Genomic DNA, 26872 nt, shown 5'->3' with positions numbered 1-26872 from the left:
AGTATTCCTATCTTAACAATTGTATCTCAAAACTTAATCCCCATAATAATTATCTATAACAGAAATATGATTCATGATGGCAAAATATGACAAGATATACATAGATACATGAGACAGGAGTCCTTAGCACAATTTTGCTTTTACTGTATCAGAACTTAAAAAGATATGAAAATCACTTTTTCATTAATAAGAGAAATATAACATTGAGGAATCTTACATTTTTCATCAGTGGATGGAATCCTCAAAATAGCTTCAGGGGACTTTCCAGCAGAGTTATAGGCAGTGACAGATATTATATGTGCCTCTTCATTTAAAAATAAGGTGATTTTCTCATCAGTAGAGTTTTTTGTCCTTTTACATGCAGTCTTGTTTTCTGGAAAATACTGTATTTTGTAGCCTAGAATTCTCCCAGAAGGCGGAAAGCTTTTTAATGGCTGTTACAAAAAAATATACAGTAGTAAGTGTTTTGCAGTGTTATTTGCACAAGCAAAAATATATGCTGCATTAAAGATCAAATTACAAAACTGTTATACTTTATTTAGAAAAGCAAGGTATTTTCTTTAGGCCCATCTTCAGAACAGACAGCCATGACAATTTCTTTGATGTACTTCAAAAGTCAAATGCTGAGATTTGAAATACAAGGAGCCTCTGGACAATTTACTAGAAGATTAAAGTGAATTTAAACACAGTTTGGTAAACTGGATTATTTAAATGTAGTTTAAGGACTTTCAATGAATGATCCAAACACAATTAAATGCTCCCTTTTCACAGAGATTACAAAACTCCATTCATCTACCATTCAGTAAACAAAAGCCTTTTCAATTCTAATTTAGTTCAGTGAGGTTTTTTTCTGATAACAGCAAATACCTCTGGAAATTTTATGCTCTACAGCACTAAAATACTTAAAGACAACATCAGCTACAGGATACCAATATTCTTATCAATTCACAAAAAAATGTATATACCTTCCACATAAGATGTACAGATCTGTTTCTAGATGAGGGTGAAGACTCAATTACTCTCCACAAATCCACTTTTTGGGAAGGAGCTATTTAAAGACAAAAAAAACCAACAAACTTGCAATTTGCAGCTATATTAAAGAGACAGTTTAACATGGTGAAAACAAGCAAAAGGTTTCTCTAATATGGTGAAAACAATCAAAAGGTTTCAAACATAGAGTCTAAGAGAAACTTACTAAAAGTAAGTTTTTTCTTCTGTAGTGCTATGCCTTTTTTCCCCTAATTAGGCACTTCCTTCTTTCTGTAAGTTTCCTGCTGATCACTTCTATTTGTTAAGTTCTAGAGTGTCCTAGAAGAGATTTTCTAGTGTTGTTTTATGACTGGCACTTTGATTTCTCTACTTAAAATTTATTTCATTGAATATACATGCTGCACTACTTTTCGGCTACTATCTTACTTTGCATTGTTAAATCTTCCATCTACACTCTAAAGTTTTCTTCTCTTCACTGTCTACTCATTTGTTTTCTTCTTAGGCCTATGCTGTTTGCATCACCTTTCAAATCCCCAATACTTGCTGTTTTTCAGTTTTCTATCTTTAAACAAAATACACATACTCTGTTTAAGTAACAGGATTCTAAATTCAATATAGGAACTGAACTCTGAAACACAATTTTTCCCTGCTAAACCCTAATGCCTCGAAGTATAGCAGAAGAAAGCTTTCACAGGTAGGCAGCTTACCTTTTTCTTCTGTACTTCCGTTTTTCTCTCCACTCCATCCGCTCCAAAATGCTGACTCATTATTTATACACCGAATGGCAACAGAATAGTCTGTGGAGTCCCACAGACCTGTGAGATTACATGATACTATTTCATCTTTTTTAGAATTCAGGGACACGTTGACAAATTCCTGGAAATACATATATGAACAAAAGTTATTTGATATAAAATTGCATGAAGATATATGACTTATTTTCTTTAAAAAAAAAAAAAATGCAGTTTTTGTGTAGCACCTTTGATCTTCCTGTAAAACTCCAGAGTTTGAAAAAATTGATCCCAAACTAGGTCTCTACTGTCTGACCTGTAGCTTGAACAGTGTGCAGCTCACAAGTGATTCTAGAGCAGCTGTGCACAGAAGCTGCTGGAGGAATGCATGTCCCACTGGAGGGAAGCCAAGTGGTTATTGCTAAAGCCATTACTACAACAATGTTCCACAACAGCATCCCGGAAGAAGCAGTGATTCCCCCCACCACAGTTTGTGAGTCAGCTGGGTACTTGTTTCCGGTCTTGTTTGAGTTACAAGACCTTCTAGCTCAGCCATACAGTGTGGCCGTGGGCTGTCCCAGAGATTATCAGCATAGGATTAAAATGAAAAGGCAAATGAAAAGACAAAAAATTCAGATACCAAGAGGCAAAAAATTAGATGAAGCCTGTAAGTGATGAAGGAAGATGGGAATGTGAGAAATAAATGGTGTGGGATCTTTTCAGAAAAGTAATGACAATGTGAGTCATTTCTTTGTCTTAAAAGGAACCTCACTCACTCCAACACACACAACAGGGCTAAAACACAGTGAAGAAATTCCTGGGTTCCATGAGTTGAACCTTCCAATGGAAAGCGAATCAGTCTATAACAATGCAGACTGTGCTATAACAACCTATAACAACTACAACAAATGCAGACACCCACTCATAGGAACACCATAATGGGAAGTGCAGTGCCTAATGTAACTGAAGATTTTAGTCTGTTCTGATTTCAAGAAACTCACTGTCAAAAAATACCTGCTTCTACAAGAATGAATTCAAGGCTCTCCAAACCACTGTAGGTGACAGACTCTGCAACAAATCTGCAATGAAAAGATTGCTCCAAAACTATTATCAACCTCTGGCAGAACCTGACACAGAATTGGAGACACCTCATAGCAGGTTTTAGTTACTTGCCAAAAGGCTGTCACTGGTATTGCATTATAATTAGAAACTTAGAAATTTAGTATATGCAAGTACAAAAACAGGTCACATGTTTTTCACTCAGTAAAAACAGTTCACACCAAACTATTTAGACTGGTTTTGTCTGATGACTTTAAAGGCCAAGAAGGTATCTATCATTTGCTCAAATATTTTCTAGTTGGTTTTTTTGGGGGGTTGGTTTTGGTTTGTTGCAGGGTTTTTGCATATTTGTGCTGACAGAGAAACAGCTCCTATGTCTTTACTAGTCATGGATAGATAGCTACTGTTTCTTCTGTAATGTCTGTGTGGAAATCCAGAGGTGTGAGCTGAGGAAGCAAATGGACAGACTGTACTTGATAGCTAAAAAACCAGGTGATTTCTAATGCAAGTGCTGAAAAATAGCCAGCATAAACAATAAAGCTGTAGCCCTCCAAGGACCTCAGAGCAGTAAGTGTCACAAGGGGACCAGTGCCTTGGCTCCAAAGGGATAAACATCTCAAACAGATCTTTTAAACAATCATTAGTTCCATTTCCAGTACCCCAACTGGACCTGAGCCCTCCTGCCCATCCAATCATTCTGAATATTATATCCTGAATCCAAGAAATAGTATGCCATATTTACAGTAATGATGCTCGAGAACGTGAAAAAGATGCTAGTTAGAAGCATCTTTAACATTAGAAACTTTTTTAAAGCTCTGATGACTACCTTGATGTATTTTTTTCTCCCAAAATTTTACATGTAGTGCTAGTGCATAAAACAGTAGACAGACAGTTCAATGAAATTTAAAAAACAATCCAAGAAACTTGGCCACTTCTTTAATTTGAAAGAAGAAATAGTAAAACTACAAACACGATCCCTTCCATATTGAGAGCCACAGGAATAGATCAGCTGAAATATGCAAATACTGGGGTTTTTTTACAACCATTCTACTTAAGTGTCAGGAAGACAAACTAAGAAAATAACTTCCCTTATTTTCCATCTTGCAAAATTTGTATTTGCATTCACTTTCAAATAAATTTAACATCATTCCATCTTAATCAGATTCAAATAATGTGGTTCTGAGCAACTGCTGTTTTCAACACCAGAATGCAAGAGAAAAATAAAATATTGTGACTGATTGCATGTATAATCCCTTGGCCTAGGGTCATCCCTCATCCTTCCACAGAATAATACTGAGAAGCACGATATGTATCAAAACAGATAATGAACAAAAGAGAAAGGACAATTAACCCTAGAAAACCAAACAGTCCTCTTAAGATCACGCACCCCTGATAACATTCCACTACAATAGCAAGGTTATTATCATTATATCAAAAAACCTGTTGCTTTTCTTTCTTCTATAATTTTTATAATATTAAGATGTTAGTCACAAAGAAACTGGCATGCAAAAGAAAGATTATGTAACTTACGGTAAAGTTTGAATACAAGTTTCTGTATTGAACCTGGCAAATTCTATGTTTTAAAGGGATAATTTTCTCAGGCATTTTCCAGGTTACCATAAGTAATTGCTTAATACCAGGGATTTTTTTTACTGAAAGTATTTCAGGAGAGGCAAATTTCTCTAGAAAGAAGAAACAAAAACATTAAGAAAGGAAAATGATTCTATAAAAGTTGAAAATTTCTCTGTGTGTTCCAAGAAGTTAAATCCTTATCCCAGTAACACACATTGTATTGGAGTATTCATGGGATGGTTTATTTTATAGACATAATCCTACATATAAGAAGTAATCTGTAAGAGAAATTGCACACATAACTGATTTAATTACTTGGGACTTTGAACAACATGGTCTAGTGGAAGGTGTACCTGCCCACCCAAGCCTTTTTATGATTCTGTGATTCTACTCACAAACCTGCTCTCAAATAGATGTGCAGTTGTCTTTCATTTGTATTAACACTGAAAAATATTACAGGGAAAACAAATGAAACAGAGCTGGGATGCCAAAGACAAGACTGACCCGCAGATGAGAAAAGAATTCAGCTGCAAGGGATTTGAGGGGGAGAGAAGTGTAAAGGAGATGATGGGAAAAGAATGGCCTAGCAATGAGAAAAGGCAAGTCTGGCATGGAGAATGTGGAGAGTAATGAGAGTCCTATGTGAAGAGTAATGAGGAGTCACAGCAGGTCTGAACACAGGAATAAAGGATATGACTGATGTTGAGTGCTGCAGCAAAAAGTAGTCAGTTACAAGAGTTACTGATTAACAACACCAAAATGAACAGAGGAGAAGCACGGGACAGAAGGAGAAGGGATAGACAAAATAATATTCTTTTATGCAATCATTACCTCACATAGAACAGGTGGGGTTTTTTAACATTCCTAACCAGAAATTAGAATAGCAGAGCAAATAATGGATGGTCCTTGAGAAATTGCAATATCACTATTCATTACAGCCATGTGTTGCAATGATATTTGGTGCCACTCAGAAATATTAGCATCTGAGTACCAATTAGGATGACAAAAAGTTTTAATATAAGGCCTTCACTTCTCAATAATTAAAAATTTATAATGGATATTTCAGATATTAGCTTAAAGAAGTATTGTTGCAGTTATATGTTGCATAGCATGAAAACAACACCCTGTCATTTCTCACCACCTCACAGTAAGATCAAGAAACAGCTGAAAATTACTCCTGAAACACCAACCAATTTGAAGAATTTTACATGGAAAGGTGATAAATGAAACCTTTATTAATTCTTTTTTAATTACCTATTTTTTGCAAAGGTATAGAAACACACTCTGTTAAGGATTCACCCAAAACATTTTTAGCTTCCACTTGAAAACAAAAATCATTACTATAATCATTGTTTGGATAAAAAAATGAACATGACTCTGTTGTATTCTGACAGGATCTGACTGTATACGGAGAACTCATCCTATAAAAGAGAACAAAAAAAATAGTTAGAAACTAGAGGAAATTCTTAGAATAATTCAAACAAATTCTTAGGTTATCATTTATATCTTTGAGGTTGCAAGATTTTTTTACCAGTGAACATCTTTAGACAACATGTTTGTGCAAATGAATACTCTTTCCTAATTTCTCTGCCCCCTTGTACCAGTGCTTTTGCAGTCACATGCTAACTCATCTAAGGAGATACCAGGATTAAAACTAATGTTTAGATTTGGCTGGAAATAGTTCTGCAGTCCAATTGACTCTGTGGCTAATAAAAAGTCTGTGCTTATACAGGAAGGAATAATATTGAAATGTGCTTTCAAAGGCTGTTTTAGCTTCTGGCTTCACAAATGAAGCTAAGTTATAAAATACAGAAACACCAGAAGTAGTAAGAAAGTTACACATTAAAAGGGTAGAAGACTAAAACATCAAAGCTAAAATGGAGATAAAACTAAAGAGGTTTCCCTACCTCACAATTTAAATTAAAAAGATAGTATACACTAGCACAATAGTGCTAGTACCATCCAGATGGAAAAAGTACCATCCAGAGTCTGAATTCCTTCCTATTCTCAAGAATAACTTTAGTCATTTTAGAAATATCTTCATGAAACAGCATTACTTGGAGTCTTGGTTAGGCAGAAAAAAAGCGCTACTACTACTACTACTACAACAGAAGCAGCACTATGAAGGTCAGATTGACAAGTTCATCTGGGATAGATCTGTGCTATCACCTTCAAAATCCTTTCTGAGATCTGCCTTGGAACATGACTGATTTCACCATTTTCACAGTTACTTATGAAAAAGCAAGCTCCTAACCAACATTTAAAATTTAATAGAAATTGAAAGAACCAAGTATCTATGCTTTTACACTGGAAAGCATGAGACCACATAATTTGTATTTGTAAAAAGAAATCCCCAAGCAATCCAAAAGGACAGCTCTGGATTTTTTCACTGAAACCTTATGACTCCAAGGGTCACTAGGTCAAACACTACTGGAGTCAAGCAGAATACTGCAGTAAAGCAGTGGTTTAATGAATTTTGATGGGAATTTTTTAAAGCAGATGAGAAAGCAACCTTTTTTACACACCCAAAATGAGGATAATTCATTACATAGAAAGTTTTTGGGAAACTCTCCCATAAAATGCCTCCATTCTCCATTTGTGAGTATGGGCACTCAACTTTCAATCTCACTAGTAATGTTACTTCAAAGAACAAGTGAGCATCAACTCTGATATATATATTTCTCTACTGAATATTCATTAAGAATGCTTATTTCCTTTATACAGCACACCAAAAAGGTATCAGACTGCAAGTATTTTCAACAACTACCAACCCTGAATTAACCCATTTAAATTACTGAGAAATGCCAATACTCCAATCTCCATGATGATTTCAAATTTTCTTTAAACAGAAGTCAGGATGAGAGAGGAAGAGAACTGGTTGTCACACCCCAGCAGCCCAGTGCCCAGTATCTCTAGTACTTACAGTTTTCGGTAAAGAGTATAGTTTGTTGTAAAACTTGTTTCTCTTCCTGCACTCCAGGTACAGGTAAGGTTAACATCATAGAAGTAAATGCAGGAAATATTTTCTGGCATGTCTGGACGAACTACAATTAGCGAGGTTAAAAAAAACAAAACAAAACAGTAGAAGTAACTTTATGTACACGTGATTTTGTTGGTCAAAAAGCAATTATGGCAAACTTCATTCAGTGTCTTCATAGTGCTTCATTTTATCATCCCTCTCTGCCCTCAGAACTCTTCACAAAGCGAAAATCAAAACCACTCAATCTTACCCTGAGGAGACAGTGAGATTTTCTCCAATTACTTCTCAGAAATACCTTACTAAGTGTGTCTAAAGGCAGTAACTCTTTAACTATCATATATCAAACCACTTCATACACTGTCTTCAACATCTAAGCATATACATACCCCATCTATCCCCTAAAACACATCTGTAGTTTAAGGTGAGCCCAGAAAGTAAGAGGAAAACAAACAGCAAAAGCACCAATAAAAAGGCATTCTGTGACAGACAGAACTCCTTTTGGTTCTCTCTCTAAATATCTAATTATTTACCCTATGAAAGACCTGAATCTGAGAAACCTGCCCAGCCTCAAGAGTGCCGAAGTTCCAGGGAAACAGATCTATGTGACCTCAAAGAGATCACTAATTCTGGACTCTCATAATCTTAAAAGCAAGACAGCACAAAGGAAACAATCTTCTGCAATCTCTATAGTCTGAAGTCATCCATAAAAATGTAACACCCTGAAAGACTTTTTTGTTACAGTTCAGTTTCTTCACTACTTAGAAGAAATTGGAGTAGAAAAGAAGAGAACTGTGCCCAGTGAAATAAACTAGTTGAAAAAGCCCTCTTTTCAAAACAGCATTTTTCTGTCCCATCTAATAGAATTGTCAAAAGATCTTGTTTTTATCAACAAGCTTACAGCACCCTAAGCTTGGCAGACAAGCAAGGCTTTTGCTGGATTTTTTTCTACAGATGTTTTGCTTTTATTCTTTCTTTATTAGAATGGGAGGCCCAGTCACCTGCTAGTATCATCTTGACTTAATCTGTTCAATGAATTAGAGAATTCATATACATATTTTAACATTCTCCGTAAGAGAGTGTAAATATAATTTCTTTAGAAGAGAGGATTAGAGAGGAAATCGTCTCTGGAGAAAGCTTAAGCTGGCTAGTCTAGAAAGAAGATATAACCAAAGGGACAGACACACTATCTTTGGAACTCAACAGAAAACTTCATTTGGGCAAAAGGGTCTGAGAGGTTACAGACCTGTGTCAGTAAGAAATTCTGGTAATTTAATCCTCTATTTCAAAAAAAAAAATAATACGTATATAAATATATATATACTTGAATACATGTATTTTAAAATGCAACCAAAAGTAGCTGTTTTAGAAGTAAAATTATTATATTAAGTTATTAAAAAGTGTTAAGATTATTCTTTCTGCCTTTCTACTTACAGCCAGATTTAACTACTGTGTGAACCAAAGGTAGTTCCTTGTCCAAGTACTTCATGAGACATTCCACATAAGCTGTGCTGTAAGTGAAATTATGGATGGTTATATTAGATACAGTCTCATTCACAATGTTATATTCTTCTGGAGAAATCAATGCATCATTCAGTTTCCAGATGATGTGGTTTGCATTTCTCTGACGTGTGTCGCTTTTTCTAAGAACGCAAGATAGTTCCAGGGAGGATCCTCTTTCAATTTCAGGAGATGAAGGAAAAATGTCAGCATCTCTGATGGAGTTTTCATCTAAAAACAAAATCAAAGACATCACATAGCCATATACCTCTTAAAATACTAGTGGAAAAATGGTAAGTTGTTTTGTTGTCTAAAGATAATTTCATTTTCTTTTTCATTTAGAAATCAAATAAAATGCCCAGTTAGTCACTGAAATCAGACACTGCTCCTTGAAAATGCAGTTCACATTAATTACTGTATTACAATAGGTGTTTACATTAGAGTGGTATTTCAACAACTTCACAAAACCAATGAGGAAGTTTCCACTCATATACTTTATTAATAGACTTACAGGAAGAAAAAAAAAAGTTTGTACTTCAAGCCTGTTTTTACAAAACATTCCTATATATAAAAGATATGCATGTAACTTACATGCATTTATCATTATTACTTACAATATCCAAAAATACATTAAATCAGTAAGGCTAAAATTTACAACAAAGCTGCAATATATTTCAGAACTCTTCAAAATTTCATTTGGCAAATTTTACCTTTTGGAAAAATTTCTTATGGCAAGACAGGTGCTAGTAATCCAGAAACATACCTGCTACAGAGCTGCAGAGTAGGACAAACATCCAAACCAAATTGCTGAACATTTCCTTCTCAAACAAGTATGGGCAGAAAATGCTATCATAAAATAAAAATAAAAATAATGTTTATTTTTAAAGTAAAGTGAAGATGCTCTTTTAGTACTTTGTTAGGATTTGTGCAAGAGTTAATAATGTTAATAGCTTTTCCCATTTGTATTCAAGTGAAGTATTGCTTTGTCTAAGTGTTACTTACCTGAACAATGGAGAAATTTGATGCAATTTTACTAAGACAAGTTGTGTACATTTCCTATAACAAAGAGAAAGATAAGGGCACCTATAACACTGAGGGAAATCCAATCCACACAAGAATTTTACCTTCCAAGGATCATGTAAATAACTGGTAAGAAATGTACTTCCATTAACTTGACATTCAGCCTGCCTAGTCTTTTCTAAGCAGACTCATCTAGCAAATTCTTTTGAAAATGAAGGCTGTTGTAAGAGAAGGAATTATCTGCCTATCATGTTCATCACCACCACACAGTCAAGCAATGTTCAGGATGTGGACAACAGTCCAGGTCACCTTTCACCCAAAAGAGGGTGAATTCATATTGTTTTTTCCCTGGTTAGGTGTCCCTTGGAACAGACCTGAGTGCACTCTGCGAAGACAAAGGAAGGCACCTCTCTTTGCCTTTCTTTTTGAAAAGAACTACTTAACTACTGTCCAGCCAAAAAAAACTCGGACTCTAGGTTAAGAAGGAGGAAAGCAAAGTAGTAGACTGATTTCTTCTAGGAGGACAGAAGAATCTAGTGTTCTGTAAGAAAAAATTACAAAAATCAAACACTTCTTGCCTTGAGTGCTGCTGTCAGCACTTACAGAATCACAGAATGTTTGTTTGGAAGGGACCTCTACAGACCATCCAAACTCCCTGCTTACACAGGGCCTCTTACAGCCAGCTCCCCAGGACCATGTCCAGACAGCTTCTGAAGATGTCCCTTGACGGAGAGTCCACAAACTCTCTGGGTAACCTACTCCAGTACTCACCCATTCTCACAGCAAAAAAAAAGTACCTCCTGATGTTCAGAAGGAACCTACTGTGTTTCAGCTTGTGCCCACTGCTTCTGGTCCTGTCACTGGAAAGATCACTATGTCCTCTTTGCACCCTCCCCTCAGGTACTGATGAAATCTTTCTCTCACTGATGAGAAGCTTTCTCTTCTCCAGGCTGAATAGCTCCAGCTCCCACATGGCAGATGCTCCAGTACATTAACTGTCCTTGTGGATATTCCCTGAACTCTGTCCATGTCTCTCTTGCTATCAGGAGTCCAGAATTGGACTAAATACTCCAAGCATGTGTCAGCAGTGCAGAACAGAGGGACAGGATCATTTCCCTTGACCTACTAGTTGCAGTCCTAACACAGCCCAGGAAACCAGCATTCTTTTCACAAGGGCACATTGCTGGCTCACATTCTAACGGGTGTCAGGGACAACCAGAACATTGTCTGCAAAGCTGCCCTCCACCTGGCCAGGTCCCTGTATGGCTGTCTGGGGTTGCACCTCCCAGATGAAGGATTTGGCACTTCTCCTTATTGAACTTCATTAAATTCCTGCCAGCCCATTTCTCCAGCCAAGGTCGCTGTGGACAGCAGCTCAACCCTCTGGTTCATTAGCCACCCCTTCCAGTTTCGTGTCATCAGCAAACTCACCGCAGACAGTCTCTGCCAGAGCGTTCTAATCCAGAACATTAATGAAAATGTTGAACAGGACTGGATCCAGTATTGCCCACTGGGATACACCACCAGTGGTTGCCCTCCATTAAGCCAGTTTTCAATTCACCTCACTGCTCATCCAGCCCCTGCTTCCTCAGCTTGTCTGTAAGAATCCCTGTAAATTGGTCCAATTCCAGCATGAATGGCAACCCACACTACTCCTTTGGCTAGTAAGTAGAGATCAGCCTGTAGAAAACAGAGGTGTCAGAAGCCCTCACCACATGAGGGGCTAGAGCCCACTGTTCCTACTTCCTGGACATGCAGCTCTAGTTACTATACTCATAAGCAACACGTGGGCATTACTACTTTGCAGGTAGCTAGGGTCCATGTTTCACATTAGGTTTTCAGATTTTCCTGGAACTTCAGCTCCCCATTGAACCTGTGTCTCAGGATGGCTCCAGGTGGGAGACAAGTACTATCTCTCTAAAACAGGCACACCAGTAGCTTTCAGTCCCAATAAAGGATCTCCTGCTCCCACAGGTTCAGATAATGCCAGGAAGCAGGTGTGCACCAGGTTACTGGACAGAGATCTAAGTGGGATATAGGCAGTACGGATTATACCCCACACTATGTTTTTTTCCACAAAAACTTCTTGGATTTTCTTAAAAAAATAAACTTTACAGTAATCTAAAAGAGAAAAACATGAAAAAAAGAATGCTTTGGACTCAGTTTCTGTCAGCAATCAATTAAAACATTATTTTAAGTTTGTCTTGAGAAGCATTTTATAAATTTTGAGGCTATGACAGTAAAAAAATACAGGAGAAAAAAAATGAAAAGAACATGTGGGATACAAAGAAAAATGAGGGAAGAGTTTGTCCAGTGACATACTCCTAGAATACCGCAGTAGCAAGATGTGTTCCATCAAGAAACAAAGCCAGTACATAAACAAAATGTATTACTACTTATTCATATAGGATGTATGTTTTTGCTCTCAAAGAAGTAAAGATGGATTACACTATTGATGGCAATAAAAAAAAGTAGTTGTTCCAAGTATTCTGTACCAGCACAACACCAGAAGCTTTTCTCATCGCCCTTCATTTCATGGCCCTCTCCAGATTTAATTCTATCAAGACTCTTAGTTTTCCTAACTGGATCCCTGGCTGCTCTTTGTATTCCTCCCAGGCTACCTGTTCCTGCTTCTACTTGGTATAGACTTTCTTTTTGTGTTTGAGCTCATCCAAATAGCCCTCCCAGTGTTTTTGACCAACTTCCTCTTTGTTGGAATGCATCAATCCTTAGCTTGAGAAAGATTATTATCTTGAGTATCATCCAGCTCTCTTGGGCCCCTCTTCCCTCCAGGCTTTTATCCCATCATATTCTACCAAGCAGGTTCTTGAAGAGGCTGAAGTCTGCTCCTCTGAGTCCAGGATAATGAGCCTACTGTCCTTGCTGCCCTAAGGATCTTGATCAAATTCCAGCATTTCACAGTCACGGAAGTCAAGATTGCCCCTGAGCTTCATCTTCCCACCAGCCCCTCCATGTTGGGGACAACACAGACCACCATAGCACTTCTCCTCACTGACTCCACTGCCACTTGGAGATGGAAGTAACCACCAACACATTTCAAAAACCTCTTAGATTGCACATGTCTAGCTGTGCAATCAGAGAGATGGGGAAGTTGAAGACCCCCATGAACACCAGGGTTTATGAACACAAGGCTCCCCAAATCTGTCTGTAGAGAGTCTCATCTGCTCAGCCTTCCTGGTCAGGTAGCCTGCAGCAGACCTCCACTATGATGTCCCTTTGTCCCTGTCCCCTGTCCCTGCCCCATCACTGGTCTGTCAGCTCCTCACCTGTCCCCAGGCAGAGCTCTGTGCTCCCCAGTGGCCACTGGATAAAAGACAACACCATCTCCTCATCTCCCTTGCCTGTCCTTCATAAAGAACCTGTACCCTTCCATTCCAGCACTCCTGTCATAGGAACCATCCCACATCTCCACTATGCCAAGACCACAGCTTTGCAGGCACATGTGCATCTCTAACTCCTAGTTTATTCCCCATAATAAGAGATAAAGCTTCTGCTGATATCCTACACATGTGGATTTGCTATTTTTGAGGGATATGAGACAGAAGAGGCTGCATTTCAACCAAAACAGTTCAGCTGTTTCCAATTTTTTCCAAATTTTTTATCATATTCCTTTAACTAGTTCCAGTAATCCCATACTTTTTTAGGAACTAATTTGAACTCAGAAGTATTGGCAAATCATGAAAATATTTTTGAATGCTTAAGCTGAAAATACCACATACCATGACATATCCCACCACAGTGGAGCACAGCACTACAAGAACAGGCATAAACACGCTGGCTGCAATACCAAGTTAGAAGCCTTTGAAAAATTCTAGTTTCACATGCACGCCAGAAACCTTAAAGAGTCGAAGATTCCATACACACACAGTTGGTGCTCCTCATCCTGTATCCATCCTATACCTTTTTCCTCTCTTCTAGTGCTTCTCTAGCCACACAGTAAGTTACTTCCACTTGCCAAAACAGCAGAAAACGAAGGAAAGAAAGTATTTGTACTACATTAGCAAATGTAAGCAACTTGCTACATGATCAGACAAGCACCTGCATTGGTGAAATAGAGGAGAGAACTGGGGAGAGAGACCTCCACAACTTCTCCCAGATGTGAGCTGCTCATTTGGTTCAGTCCCCCTGCTTGCACTTCCTTAAGTAGCAATTAGCAGCTGTTTACTTGGCATGGCAGGTCCTAGTTACTACCTGCCAGAAACCAAGGTAGTGACTCAGCAGGTCACTATCTTGACATGCTGCTCAAATCTTATGTGCTTGTCAGGACACTGCTACATGACACATGACAAAACAGCCCTTTGGCTGTTTAGTGAAGAGGCTGTACATGTGAAAGTGATGAAAGAACGTGCCTGAGTGAAAATTTCACTGTATGAGCATAAGTGTTTCACTAAAAGATGCCTATAAAACCCGAATTTTAATGACTTAACAAATATAAATAGAACTGTCTTCTTCAAGTGATTAAAAAATTGATTCATCAAAGCCATGCTTTTCCCCATATTATATTTAAGACCATTTCTTAATTGCCCTTCCTCTCCTTTTCAGGACATAAGACCTTTTTCCATTCAGATCTGATTTTAATATTGTTTTTAACTACATGAACTACATGCCTCTGTACACAGTGTAGATGTGACATCTACAAGATGCAATAGAATAAAGAATATGTCACATCTACAAATGTAAAGACAGCATGTCATAGAGTCATTGAATCACAGAATGTTAAGGGTGGGAAGGTATCTTAAAGACCATCTAATCCTAACACTCCCTCCCCATGTTCAGCAACACCTCCCAGTAGACCAGGTTGCTCAAGGCCTTATCCAACCTGGCCTCAAACACTTCCAGGAATAGGGCATCCACAACTTCCCTGAGAAACTTGTTCCAGTGTCTCACCACCCTCATAGTAAAGAATTTCTTCCTAGTATCTAATATAAATTTCCCCTCTTTCAGTACCCATTCCTCCTTGCCCTGTCACTCTAGTTCCTGTCAGAGAATCCCTCTCCAGCTTCCCTGTGGGCCCTTTGGATACCAGAAGGTGTCTGTGAGGTCCCCACACAGCCTTCTCTTCTCCAGGCTGAACAGCCCCAACTTGCTCAGCCTATCCTCATAGGGAGGTGCTCCAGTCCCCCCAGCAACCTGCTGGCCCTCCTCTGCACTTGCTCTAACAACTCCTTGTCCTCCTGCTGGGGACCCCAGAGCTGGATGCCGTGCTCCAGGTGGGGTCTCAGCAGAGCAGAGGAGCAGAATCCCCTCCCTCAATCTGCTGGCCAATGCTGCTTTGGATGCAGCCCAGGATGTGAAAAGGACTGTGGGCTCATGGTGAGTTTTTCACCAGCCACCACCCCCAAGCCTTCCCCACAGGGCTGCTCTCAATCACTTCTCTGCCCAGCCTGGGGGTGTGGCTGGGATTGCTGCAATGCAGGTGTAGGACCTTGCACTCAGCCTTGCTGAACTCCCTGAGGTTTGCATGGTCCCACCTCTCAAGCCAGTCCAGGTCCCTGGGGGTGCCATCCCTTCCCTCCTGTGTCAACTGCCCCACCCAGCTCAGTGTCATCAGCAAACTTGCTGAGGGTGCCCTTGATCCCACTGTCCACATCACTGACAAAGGTGTGGGACAGTATCAGCCCCAGGACTGACCCCTGAGGGACACCACTCATCACTGGTCTCCATGTGGACAATGAGCTGCTGACCACAACTCTGTGCGTCCATGCAGCCAGTTCTTTATCCACTGAGTGGACCATCCATCAAATACACATCTCTCCAATATAGAGACAAGGATGGCAAGTGGGACAGCATCAAATTCTTTGCTTAAGTCCAGGTAACCAATGGGAGTTGCTCTGTCCTTGTCCACCAAAGCTGTAGCCCCATCATAGAAGACCATCATATTTGTCAGGCATGGTTTGCCCTTAGTAAAGCCATGTTTGCTGTCACCAATGACCTCTGTTTTCCAAGTGCCTTAGCACAGCTTCCAGGAGAATCTGTTCCATGATCTTGGCACAGAGGAGAGACTGACTGGGGCTTCTGCATTGCCCTTCTTTAAAATGAGGGCAATGGTTCCCCATTTTTCAGTCATCAGGGACTTCATTTGATAGCCATAATGCTTCAAAAATTATGTATAGTAGCTTAGCAGCTTCTTCTGCCAAATCGCTCAGACCCACAGATGAATCTTATTGGATCCCATGGATTTGTGCACATTCAGGTTCCTTAGATGGTCTCAGACTTGATCCTCTCCTACAGCTGATTTAGGGTTTTCATTCTCCCATTCTCCCTCCATTTACCTTTCTTGACTTGATTGACATGGCTGGAACACTTGCTGTTGAAGGCTTATGCGCAGAGGTTCTTGAGAACCTCAGCCTTTTCTTTGCCCAGGGAATTCGTGTCTCCCACTTCCTTTTGAAGAGGGCCCACACTATCCTTAACCTTTCTCTTCCTTGAAACATTTGTGGACACATGTGCAGTGCCAAATACAGGGGAACAATCCCTGCCCTGCTCCTGCTGGCCACACTATTGCTGAGCCAGGCCAGGATGCCATTGGCCTTCTTGGCCACCTGGGCACAGCCTGGCTCATGTTCAGCTGCTGCCACCAGCACCCCCAGGTCCTTTCCAGCCACTCTGCCCCAGCCTGTGGGGGTTGGGACCCAAGGGCAAGTCCCAGCACTTGGCCTTGTTGAACCTCAAACCACTGGCCTTAGTCCTTAAAACTGTCCAGACCCCTCCTGCCCTCCAGCAGATCAATTCCTGCCCAACCTGGTTTCATCTGCAAACTGACTGAGGGTGCCCTTGATCCCCTTGTGAGGATCAGCAATGAAGACACTGAACAGAATGGGGCCCAAGAAGAACCTCATTAACAACCAGCTGCCAACTGGATGTGGCACCACTCAGCACTATTCTTTGTTCTTGTCCTCTTCAACAATTTTTAACATTTTTGCTGGAACATGACAGGAAAGTCTTTCCTATGACGTCTGTCACTCTACTAAACAACTATGAAGGAAGAAAGAAGCTGAATAGACACTCTTTTTATTTAGTCTTTACTATCCATTGCTACAGCTCTCCCATGATGGCTGCTACATGGAGAGACAGACCTTGTCCTATCCACAGCCAGCAAACACTGAAAGCCAGGAGCCTAAGCCTCCACTCTTACCCCTTGGGCCACCCAACCACGATGTTCTGCAAAATGCACCTGGAAAAGCAATAACCATCTGTTTTCAGAACTCCAAGATTCAAATCCATTTGCACTTAGGGAAATCCTAGATGGAAAGAGGACATTTCAGGAAAATTATTCAAATATTTACTTTTTGGTAACAGGGTGCACCAGATTCATGATCGGTTGCATCAAAGGTGAGTATCAGTGAGCATCCCAAGAGGAAAATGGAGGGTTTTCTACATTGGTCAAGAGAAGACAATAACAAGTAAACTTAATGGAAGAAGCAGTAAATTTGAGGGACAGACTATTTTTCTTTCAACTCTTTAACCCCTATGACTTATGCCCATCCATGGGAAAAATGACAGACACTGTGATCAAAGATGCTGGTCACACTGATTTCACAATTCACAGTCTTTAACTGAGCTTAAAATAGTCAGTTAAACCTCAGAGCATGATGCATAGTACTTGAAACACCTTTAAATAGGTGTTACGTGCATTTTTTTCTATAAAATAAACCTTTATGTATTTTAAATTATGATGGCCTACCAGAAAACTTAATGATATCATAATCTACTAACACCACTTAAAGTAAATTAATTCAAACAATGCATATCTATTCAGAAAACTACTAAGCTTACAGACATATCTGAAGGAGCCACATGGTGAGGCTCTCAAAATACTGCATCAACTGTTTACCACAGAAACTTGTTCTAAAAGCACCATAACGTAAAAAAAACCCCAAAACTAAAAAAACACACCACAAAAAACAAAAACAAAAACCAAATTCTTCACCATCATGTCAAACAACTTGTTCATTTAAAAACTTCAAACCAACTGGAAACTGAAAAAGCAGGAAAGGCATTTTTCCTCTTTCAGTCTCTAAATAGCAAATCTAGTCACAAAAGGATAAGATACTTTTGTTCTAAAATTATGAAGGACATAGGGACCAGGAAAAGTCAGTTCTGCTAATAACTGCTGATAACAGTTATTCTGCTTAGTATATGCTGGAGTTACAGATGCAAAACATATTCTGGAAAGTCCTTTTTTTTTTTCTCATAAAGCAGTACACTAAATATTTGTACATTGGAATTTAAATCAAATTTTTAACCACATAAGCTTGATACTAATAGGAAAAAAAAGAATATTAGTCATTCTTCTCTGAACAAGCATAACAAATAAGTCTCTATAGAAATCTTAAAGCACAAAATGCTCAGATAGATAAAAAAAGCTGCAAAACAGATATTCTTTTACTAATTCATGTATTGTACCTCATAAAAGAAACAGTACTTTTACAGAAAAAGCTTAAAGTTACAAATGCAAAACAAGATTTACTTTATCTTTACATATGGGTCACACATTGACATCCAATTTGCTAATACTCACTAAAGGAAAGGTCAGGTCATCAGTATCACTAGAACTAAATTTTGGGTATATTACCAGACATAATGCTGCTTTCAGGCACTGTCCTTCCCTGTTCTTTTTTCACTGACAAAGGAAAAACAGACAAGCTATGGTTTAAAGAGAGTTCCTGGAGCAAGCCTCCTTCTTTGGCTCATTGTCTGTGTGACTACAAAGTCTACCTGGGCTGCACAGGTCTACTTTGAGAGATGATTTTGCACCAGATGATTCAGCAAGTACGACATTATTAGACAATGTCTACCTTTGTGCCCTTTTGTGTTGATGTCTTTGGTGTGGCAAGCAACTAGGTGGGCAAAAAAGGATGGGCAGGGTAGGAGGATCCATACACTGAACTCTAAAGAAATTTACAGCTCTCACTGAAAAGCCAGATCAAAATCTTTTACATTTGTCAGATTAAAGCGGCTTCAATCTTAAGTGTCTTCAATCTGTATTGTACAGAATACACATCTGTCAGAAAATCAAAAGGAAGATTCTCTCTACTATTTCAGAGCACTAGTTCACCTTCTCCAGTCTTGCCTTTCAAACTAAGACTGGAACTAGACGTACAACACACATCTACTTAAATAATGTTAACAAAACATGTTTTGGAAGAAAGCAAATACGTTTTTGGACTGTTATGGAATCAGCTACAGCCCCAAAATGCAGAATATAGTTATAATCCTTGTATTACCCAGTGCTTCAAGTGGAAGAACATGGAACACAGTGCAGGTAATACCATGCTCCACAGACAATAAAATAAGCACAAAACTTCACTTGCATACTTTCTTCACACTCAAAAAAGATTACCACAACCCCGAAACTTATCTGTACATGTAATATATTAAATGTCTGAAAAAGAGTATTTAATCATGTATTTTAGAAAACATTATGAACTCAGACTCATTGCAGCACCATAACCCTGCTGCTTCAGATCAACTCATAAAGGTTATATATCCTGCTTTTCTTTACCATCTATGCTGCAAACTTTACTAACAATACTTTTAGATCTTAATCAAAACTGCGAGGCAGAACATGGCATGGTAGTGAGAAATCAGGCTCCAAACACTACTAAGCACATTTATGTTTTGTCATCTCTTAGTATGTAATTTTTGAATGGAAAATGCCCCCTACAAACACCAAATCATGCAAAATTTCCCCAGGTTTAAATGATAATTATAGAGAAATCAGTACCTGTAATCTTCAGCACTGCAACCTCTATAATATAAGCCCAAAACTTCTTTCTCCCTTTTTATCCCTTTTGAAACTTGTTTAGCTACTGACTAGCCTCTGACAGAAAAATCTGACCACTCCATTCTTTTGCCCAATACACAAAGCTTCCTTCATGCATGAAAACATTTTCTTGCTCAATCTCTTAATTCACAGATGGAGTCTAGAAGTTGGATTTCAACTATTTTAAACAGAATCATTTTGGTTCAAGACCATCAAGTGCAACCATTAACCCAGCACTGCCAAGTCCACTGCTAACCCACGTTCCCAAATGCCACATCGACATGCCTTTTAAATACCCCCAGGGACGATGACTCCACCATTTTCCCAGGCAGCCTGTTCCACTGCTTGACAACTTTTTCTAGCAAGAAAGTTTTCCTAATATCTAATCTAAACCTTTTGTGGTGCAACTTGCAGCAATTTCCTTATTCATTGCTTACAGCTTGGGAGAAGACACAGACCCTCATCTCACCACCTCCTTTCAGGCAGTTGTAGAGGGTGATAAGGTCTCCCCAAGTCTGCTTTCCTCCAGGCTAAACACCCCCAGCTCCCTCAGCTGCTCCTCACAGACCCTCCACTCCCAAAAGACAAGTCAAGCAATCCATTACAGGTGAGAAGCCAAGTGACACTTCCCCAGTTTAAGCATGTGTGCATGAAGATGGTACTCATGATGGATACGGAGACAAATACATTACAAAAGTATTTTTCCTCAAAAGGCAAAAACTGCAAGCATAGAAGAAACCTGGGGCCCATGCATTTAAGTCTGATACGTCACTCTGAGAAAATCTGAGTGAATACAAAATAAGCAGAGAAAAATTAAGTAAGGGTTTTTCCTTCCTTTGGTAATTGCATACAAAGCAAACATTTTGAGAGCTTACTCTTAACCATTACACACACACAAGGAAAACCACTGCCAAGCAGCTGTATTTTGTATTCCTTACAAAATCAGACGAATGCAACGAGCTAAACAGAAAGTTTCAATTCTTACTATCTCGTGGACTTGAAAGAAAGAAACCAAAATGATCTCTTTGGCCCGAAGAGACACAGAAGCATATCCTGCCCCAAGTCTGGGATGAACGCATGGACAGATGCGAATGCAAGCGCTTCACTGCAAGAGATCCACGCAAGTAACAGTCCGGGGAAGAATTTCACACTCTGACACGTTTCATATAAATGAAAATGAGCAGAGAGACCTCTTCTGAAAACGTCTTTTTCACTTACCTCAGCTGCAAGAACGGGCGTTTGGTTTAACAGGGGCCTTTGCCTCCCCGCGACGGCCAAGGGACGGACAAAATAGGAAGTTGCGGGCTGAGCACAAGGAACGCTTCTTCCTGCAATTCTTCAGGGCAGGACCCCCAGGCCCGGCGCTGGGACTAGCGGTGCCGGGCTCGGGCTGCCGCCCCGCACGGCCCCGCGGGCAGATCTCAGCCCTGAGCCCCGACAGCCGCCCGTGCCCGGAGCCGCCCCGCCGGCCCTCCGCAGCCCCGCCGCCACCCCAGCTCCTCCCGGGCCGGCCGGGGCGGGGACGCCGCTCTCCCCAAGGGCGGTAACCAGGCGGGCGGACGTGGTGAGGGGGAATGAAGTCAAGAGCGTCTTAAAATCGCTGAAACACGCGCAGAGAAACAAACGCGCTGGGGAGCAGCCACCGCCCAGGAGCACTCATGAGTAAGCACCTCATGCATCATTTAGGGCACGGGCAGGGGAATAAATCAAGTGTGATCCCCTTTAAAACTAACAAATGTGTTCCACTTAATGGCTTGGAAGAAGACTGCGGTCATCACGAACATAATAAGGAATAACGGGACTGAAAATCAGAAGGAACTTTGCAATTAAGATGCTGTGAAGTTTGTAAATGGAAATCCAAAGTCCCTAGTTACAGGTCTCCTATTAAGCACTGAGAGGCCTCGCTAAGCAGACACTCTCCGAGAACAGATACTGAATTTTAATAATGCAATCAGTAACACCAGTTGGCCCTAATTCAGGAAGAGATCCATTACAGACAACAAATTGTTTATCCTGCACTAGTGTCACACACAAGAGAAGCTACAGATTGACTCATTTCAACTTCCATGGCTTGTGCAGCTCAGGTTCTTTCAGACTATTTTAACACACAAGCTCAACATCCACTCCAGCTTCCAGATCATTCATTAGCCTTCACCCTCTTTAGAGCTAGTCATCAGATTCAGACAGGTAGCCCATTTGCTTACCTTTTTATTTTTGAATGATGTTCATTCAAAATGCCATCTCCCATCAACCATAACCTCGTTGTGAGGCTGCACTGCAAACTGCTTTAAAATGTTTTTTGTTATAGATGATAAAATAATATTGGCTTTCACATTCACAGACTAGCTTTTTGCATCAGAAGTATTTTGATATAGTACAACTTCTACATACTTTTAACTGCTTTGTATAATCTGACGGTTTAAGTATGCATTGGATAGTTCTTACAAATAGAAGTGTGATAAATAGATTATATCATGGACTTTAGCAAAATGTTAAAATAGAGACTAAAATACTTCCAAATAACTAACTCAGAGAATAATGTAAAGCAATTATTCTGTTTCTTACATCTGCAGACTGGCCTCTTCAAGTGATAACAGTGACAAAAAACAGAGCAAGGAATCTGAGAAAGATCTACTAACTCTTATCAGTGCTATCAGGGAGTGTGAACCAATAGGATAAAACTACAGGAAGAAATAAAATACCTAATTTACAGAATGTCCTGCAGACAAGACAGAAGTTAAAACCAAACAAGAGCTCCTAGAACATGAAAAACTCAAAGGAATGCTTAAATAATGTATAAGCTAATGAATATGCAGCAAAGTTACTGTATATAGCAAACATGATTTTAAGCTACCTCCATGCTTTTTGGTTGTTCGCCAAAAGCACCCCAGTGCAGGATAAGTTGTTTGTCCTTCTTTTATCCTTTACTAAAATTTTTAAAATTCTAAGGAGTGAACTCTGTTTTTCACAATTTTTAATTCCCCTTGCTATTTAATAAGTACGTATTAGCATGCATAGTGATATTTTTGAAAACTTGCATTTGTTTTACTATGAGGTAACAGATGAAACAAATGCAGTTGAAAAGAATCAGACGTAAACTGTAACCTAAGTGCTCTTTGGTATACCAGATTTTTTTCCTTTAGTGAGAATATAAGAAAGGGCAGGACCTGACCCTTAATTATGTTTAATTATTGAACCTCTATTCTATACTAGGTCTGATTAGTTGCCTGTTCTCACAGATTAATACATCGAGTTCACTGACACATTGAAAGTTGACTGCTCAATCTTTCAAAATCATGAAAAGCTGCACCAGACCTAACAGACTAATTAGACATCTGTTTAACTTTTAAAAACCTTGAGTCATCTGTCTGCCTGCCTCATGGTGATGTACATGTTTACATTAAGGCTTCCACAGACTTAAATGTTTGGTTGTGGACTGGACAGTAGCACTTAAGAGATTCCAGGATGCAGAGGGCACTTAATGATAGCATCAGTAACTGTTTCAGCTACTACCATTAGTAGCAAGTGAATAGTAAAGAGAAAAACATCATATTAAAGTGATGTCATTTACGAAAAGTGATTGGCACAGAAGACAGGAAACCTTTAGAGTACAATAGAAATCCTGCCAAAGAATTGTTCCATAGCCACACGCAGACACATAGACACTTTTATCCACTTTGCCCATGAAGAACTTTTTATTCACTTTGCTCTAGAACTAACTCCTCCATCCTTAGGGTGAGAGCAAAGTGAAGCTACTACTGTTCCTAAAACACAAGGAAGGAAGTGCCTTCTGTGGAAGGACTCAGCTGTTTTCATTGCTGATGCCTCTCTATCAGTATTGTTTGGACTGGTGATTCAGGGGTAACTGTTCCAGCGATCAGCTGATCCTGAAGAGAAGCATTTCTACTGTCTCTGTTGGCAGGGTGAGACAGGAGACTGCAGAACTACTGCTAAAAAACTGACCCTCATTGCAAACTGATTTGTTACTCTTAGTTGTTCAGTTTCAAGAAACATTTATTTTCTATATTATGTATGACCACACCCTATAAAGTTAATGACCACTGTATAATTACAGTGAGCCTGTATTAACAGTGGCACAGAACATAGAATTTTGAATTTTGTAGTTCAGTGGAAAAAATGAGGTGCATTTTCATTGACCAGTCTGCAGACTGACCTTGCAGTGTTTAATTGTGCAGTCTTAGCAAAAGCTGTTTTGATGGAAAATGTATACTGAATTTTATATCAGGAAGTTGCAGAGTTGGTTTTAACCAAGAAACTCATTAGGCTGATTTCCACCTGTGCCAATGACTTGAACCACTTCAGTCCTCTAAATGTAAAGAGGAGGGCATGACAATAGACTTTCAATGACTTATGATACTGCAAAACACAAAAACCATGAGTGTCCTTCTAGTCCCTAGTGATTTTATTCATAGGGGAAAAAAAATCCAGTGAAACCAGTCTGATTTTGATATCAATTTCCAAATATGCATAACTCCATTTTTCAATGAGTAGCTTGTCATTAGAAATCTAGCATCAAACTCCATGCAAGGCTGCATTTAACAGGTAAAAAATTAACTATGCCATTCTTAAATTTCACTTTAGTGTAACATAAAAATTAAACAATAGCAGTACCCTCAAAACCATGCTCTTAAATTACTGGTTTATGACTAAAGCCTTAGTTTAAATGCAACGCAATGTCCACACTTATGTAACATATCACTGAAAAAGCAACAATAATGGGTGTGACAACCCACAGTTAAGGGGCAGGAAGCACCTAAGTGCTCACTCAAAAGGAACAATGAGTCAAATGGCCCAAAATCAGTCAGAAAGTTTTATTAGGAAATTACACATTTGGCATGGAAATTAAAGTTACTCCCTGACCTACTGTATAAGCACAGAGCAATGTGTTTTTGATAAAGGCATAGGTGAAGAGAGAAAGGACCACCATAATCCACTGTGTGCCTAAAGTCAGCGTCCCTACAGTGTGCACGCAGAGGCAGACTCTACAAACTGCTCAAACCTAAGAAAACACGTAAGAAATGTACAAATTATTATGTTGTACAGTGTGCAACTACCAACATTTAGTAGACACAGAAATGTTTTAATGCCCAAGTGCAATTATTTGTGAACCTTCCTCATCCATACTCTAGAGAAGATTTACTCCTCAAGAAAGGAATCAGGTGTTTTGCTAAGAAGGCCACAAGGCTGTTATCAATTTCAGAATAGAGAACTATGCAATACTTCCTTCCTGTCACATCTTCCATCACAGCATTGCAACATGACAACAGCTATAATTGCAATCTGTTATATGTTTTCATCCTATGGTAATTTAAGATTCTCAAGCCTTTTACTACAATTGCAAAAGCAGCAAAACCTATTTAAACCCATTAGTACAAACAGGCTAAAGGAATTGCTGAAAATCCCATGTGGCTTTAATAGCACGACTACAAAGTGCATTTTATTGTAATTTTCCACCACAAGAACACAGTGAGCAGACTCTTTATGACAACTTCAATCAGCATGAGTTAGTCTTGGAAGAGAGTCACTATGAAGGGAGAGCTGCAGAAGTTTGCAGTAAGCACCTGCAATCAAGTAACTTTCTCACATAAACTTTTACAAAGAACACAGAAAGAGGCTATGTAGATGAGTTTATCATACAGATATTCTTCTCTTACACCTACCACTCCCTACTAAATCACATCACAAAATGCTATACTGGTTCATTTTTAAGCAATGCCAGGTACTGCAACTCCACCACCAACCTGAGGAGCCAGATCCAATGATTAAGGACTAATTTCTTAAGTTTTTCCTTAAACAAAGGAAAACCTCCCCTGATGCAATCTAAGGCCTTTTTCACTTGTCATAGAACCACAGAATTATTAACATTGGAAAAGACGTTCCAACACTCAGTCCAACTTTTGATCAAACACCACTCTGTCAATTAAACCACAGCACTAAGGGCCATGTCCAGGAGTTTTTTGACATCTCCCTGGCCAGCCTATTCCAATGCCTAATCACCCTTTCCATGAAGAACTTCTCCCTGATACTCAACCTCAACGTCTCCTGGTATTAAGGCCATTTCTTTTCATCCTGTCACTGGCTGCCTTGTAGAAGACACTGACCCCCACCTGGCCACACTCTCCTTTCAGGCAGTTGTGGAGAGTCATAAGGTCACCCCTGAGCCTCCTTTTCTCCAAGCTAAACACCCCCAGCTCCCTCAGCTGCTCCTCACAGCACTTGTGCTCCAGACCCTGCCCCAGCTCCCCTGCCCTTCTCTGCACTCACTCCAGCCCCTCAGTGTCTTTCCTGCAGTCAGGGCCCAGAACTGGACACAGCACTCCAGGTGTGGCCTCACCAGTGCCCAGGACAGGGGGACAATCCCTGCCCTGCTCCTGCTGGCCACACTATTGCTGAGCCAGGCCAGGATGCCATTGGCCTTCTTGGCCACCTGGGCACAGCCTGGCTCATGTTCAGCTGCTGCCACCAGCACCCCCAGCTCCTTTCCAGCCACTCTGCCCCAGCCTGTGGCACTGCCTGGGGTTGTTGTGACCCAAGGGCAGGAGCCAGCACTGGGCCTTGTTGAACCTCACACCATTGGCCTCAGCCCATTGATCCAGCCTGTCCAGATCCCTCTGCAGAGCATTACTGACCTCCAGCAGATTAACACTCCCATTCGGTTTGGTTCCACCCAAGAACTGACTGGGGGTCCACTCCATTCCCTCATCCAGGTCATTAATAAATATATTAAACAGAGGTTCTCCCAGTACTGAACCCAGGGGAACCCACCCATGACCAGCCACCAGCTGGATATTTACTCCACTCACCACCACTCTCAAGGCCTGGACATCCTGAAAGTTTTTACCCACCTGCTCAATCCAAATCCTGCTGCCAGGTCTTCCATGAGAATGCTGTGGGAAACTATGCCAAAGGTTTTATTACAGGTAGGCAACACTAAGTGCTTGGTGAAACTTTTCAGAGTCGAAAATAGTGAGAGGTAAAACATTTCACTAATGAATCTTTAACCTGCAAATCTGAGGTAAATCTTGGTGACTGAAGACTACAATATGGAAGTACAACTATTTTCTATAAAATTAAATATCCATAGCTTGGAGAGGAGTTACAGTACAAAGCTTGACCAACTTGAATTTGAGACACTGCAGGTACTGACTAGGGCACCACATATCTGGAACAGGAAAAACAGCTTAGAAAATGTTTTAGACACGTTACTTGCTTTTA

General features: G+C 39.8%; 1 protein-coding gene across 2 annotated transcripts in view; it reads right to left on the bottom strand.

Annotated features, from left to right (window-relative positions):
* Window positions 1-21116, bottom strand: part of IL31RA (interleukin 31 receptor A) — a 33578-nt gene extending 12462 nt beyond the window's left edge. The window contains exons 1-9 of one of the 2 annotated variants that reach the window (XM_015615154.3): window positions 20855-21116; window positions 9593-9675; window positions 8764-9060; window positions 7276-7396; window positions 5607-5773; window positions 4311-4462; window positions 1698-1866; window positions 966-1048; window positions 218-434 (exon numbers count right to left, since the gene is read on the bottom strand). In XM_015615154.3, coding sequence (XP_015470640.1) covers window positions 218-434; window positions 966-1048; window positions 1698-1866; window positions 4311-4462; window positions 5607-5773; window positions 7276-7396; window positions 8764-9060; window positions 9593-9644 — 1258 coding nt within the window. In that variant the 5' untranslated portion in view covers window positions 9645-9675; window positions 20855-21116. The remainder of the gene's footprint in view (window positions 1-217; window positions 435-965; window positions 1049-1697; window positions 1867-4310; window positions 4463-5606; window positions 5774-7275; window positions 7397-8763; window positions 9061-9592; window positions 9676-20854) is intronic. The other variant, XM_015615155.3, reaches the window with a different exon arrangement.
* Window positions 21117-26872: the final 5756 nt, after the last annotated feature.

This window comes from Parus major, chromosome Z, assembly GCF_001522545.3.
Source record: "Parus major isolate Abel chromosome Z, Parus_major1.1, whole genome shotgun sequence".
Lineage (NCBI taxonomy): Eukaryota > Metazoa > Chordata > Aves > Passeriformes > Paridae > Parus > Parus major.
The sequence above is the reverse complement of the archived record's forward strand: the minus strand, read 5'-3'. Positions and strand labels throughout refer to the sequence as shown.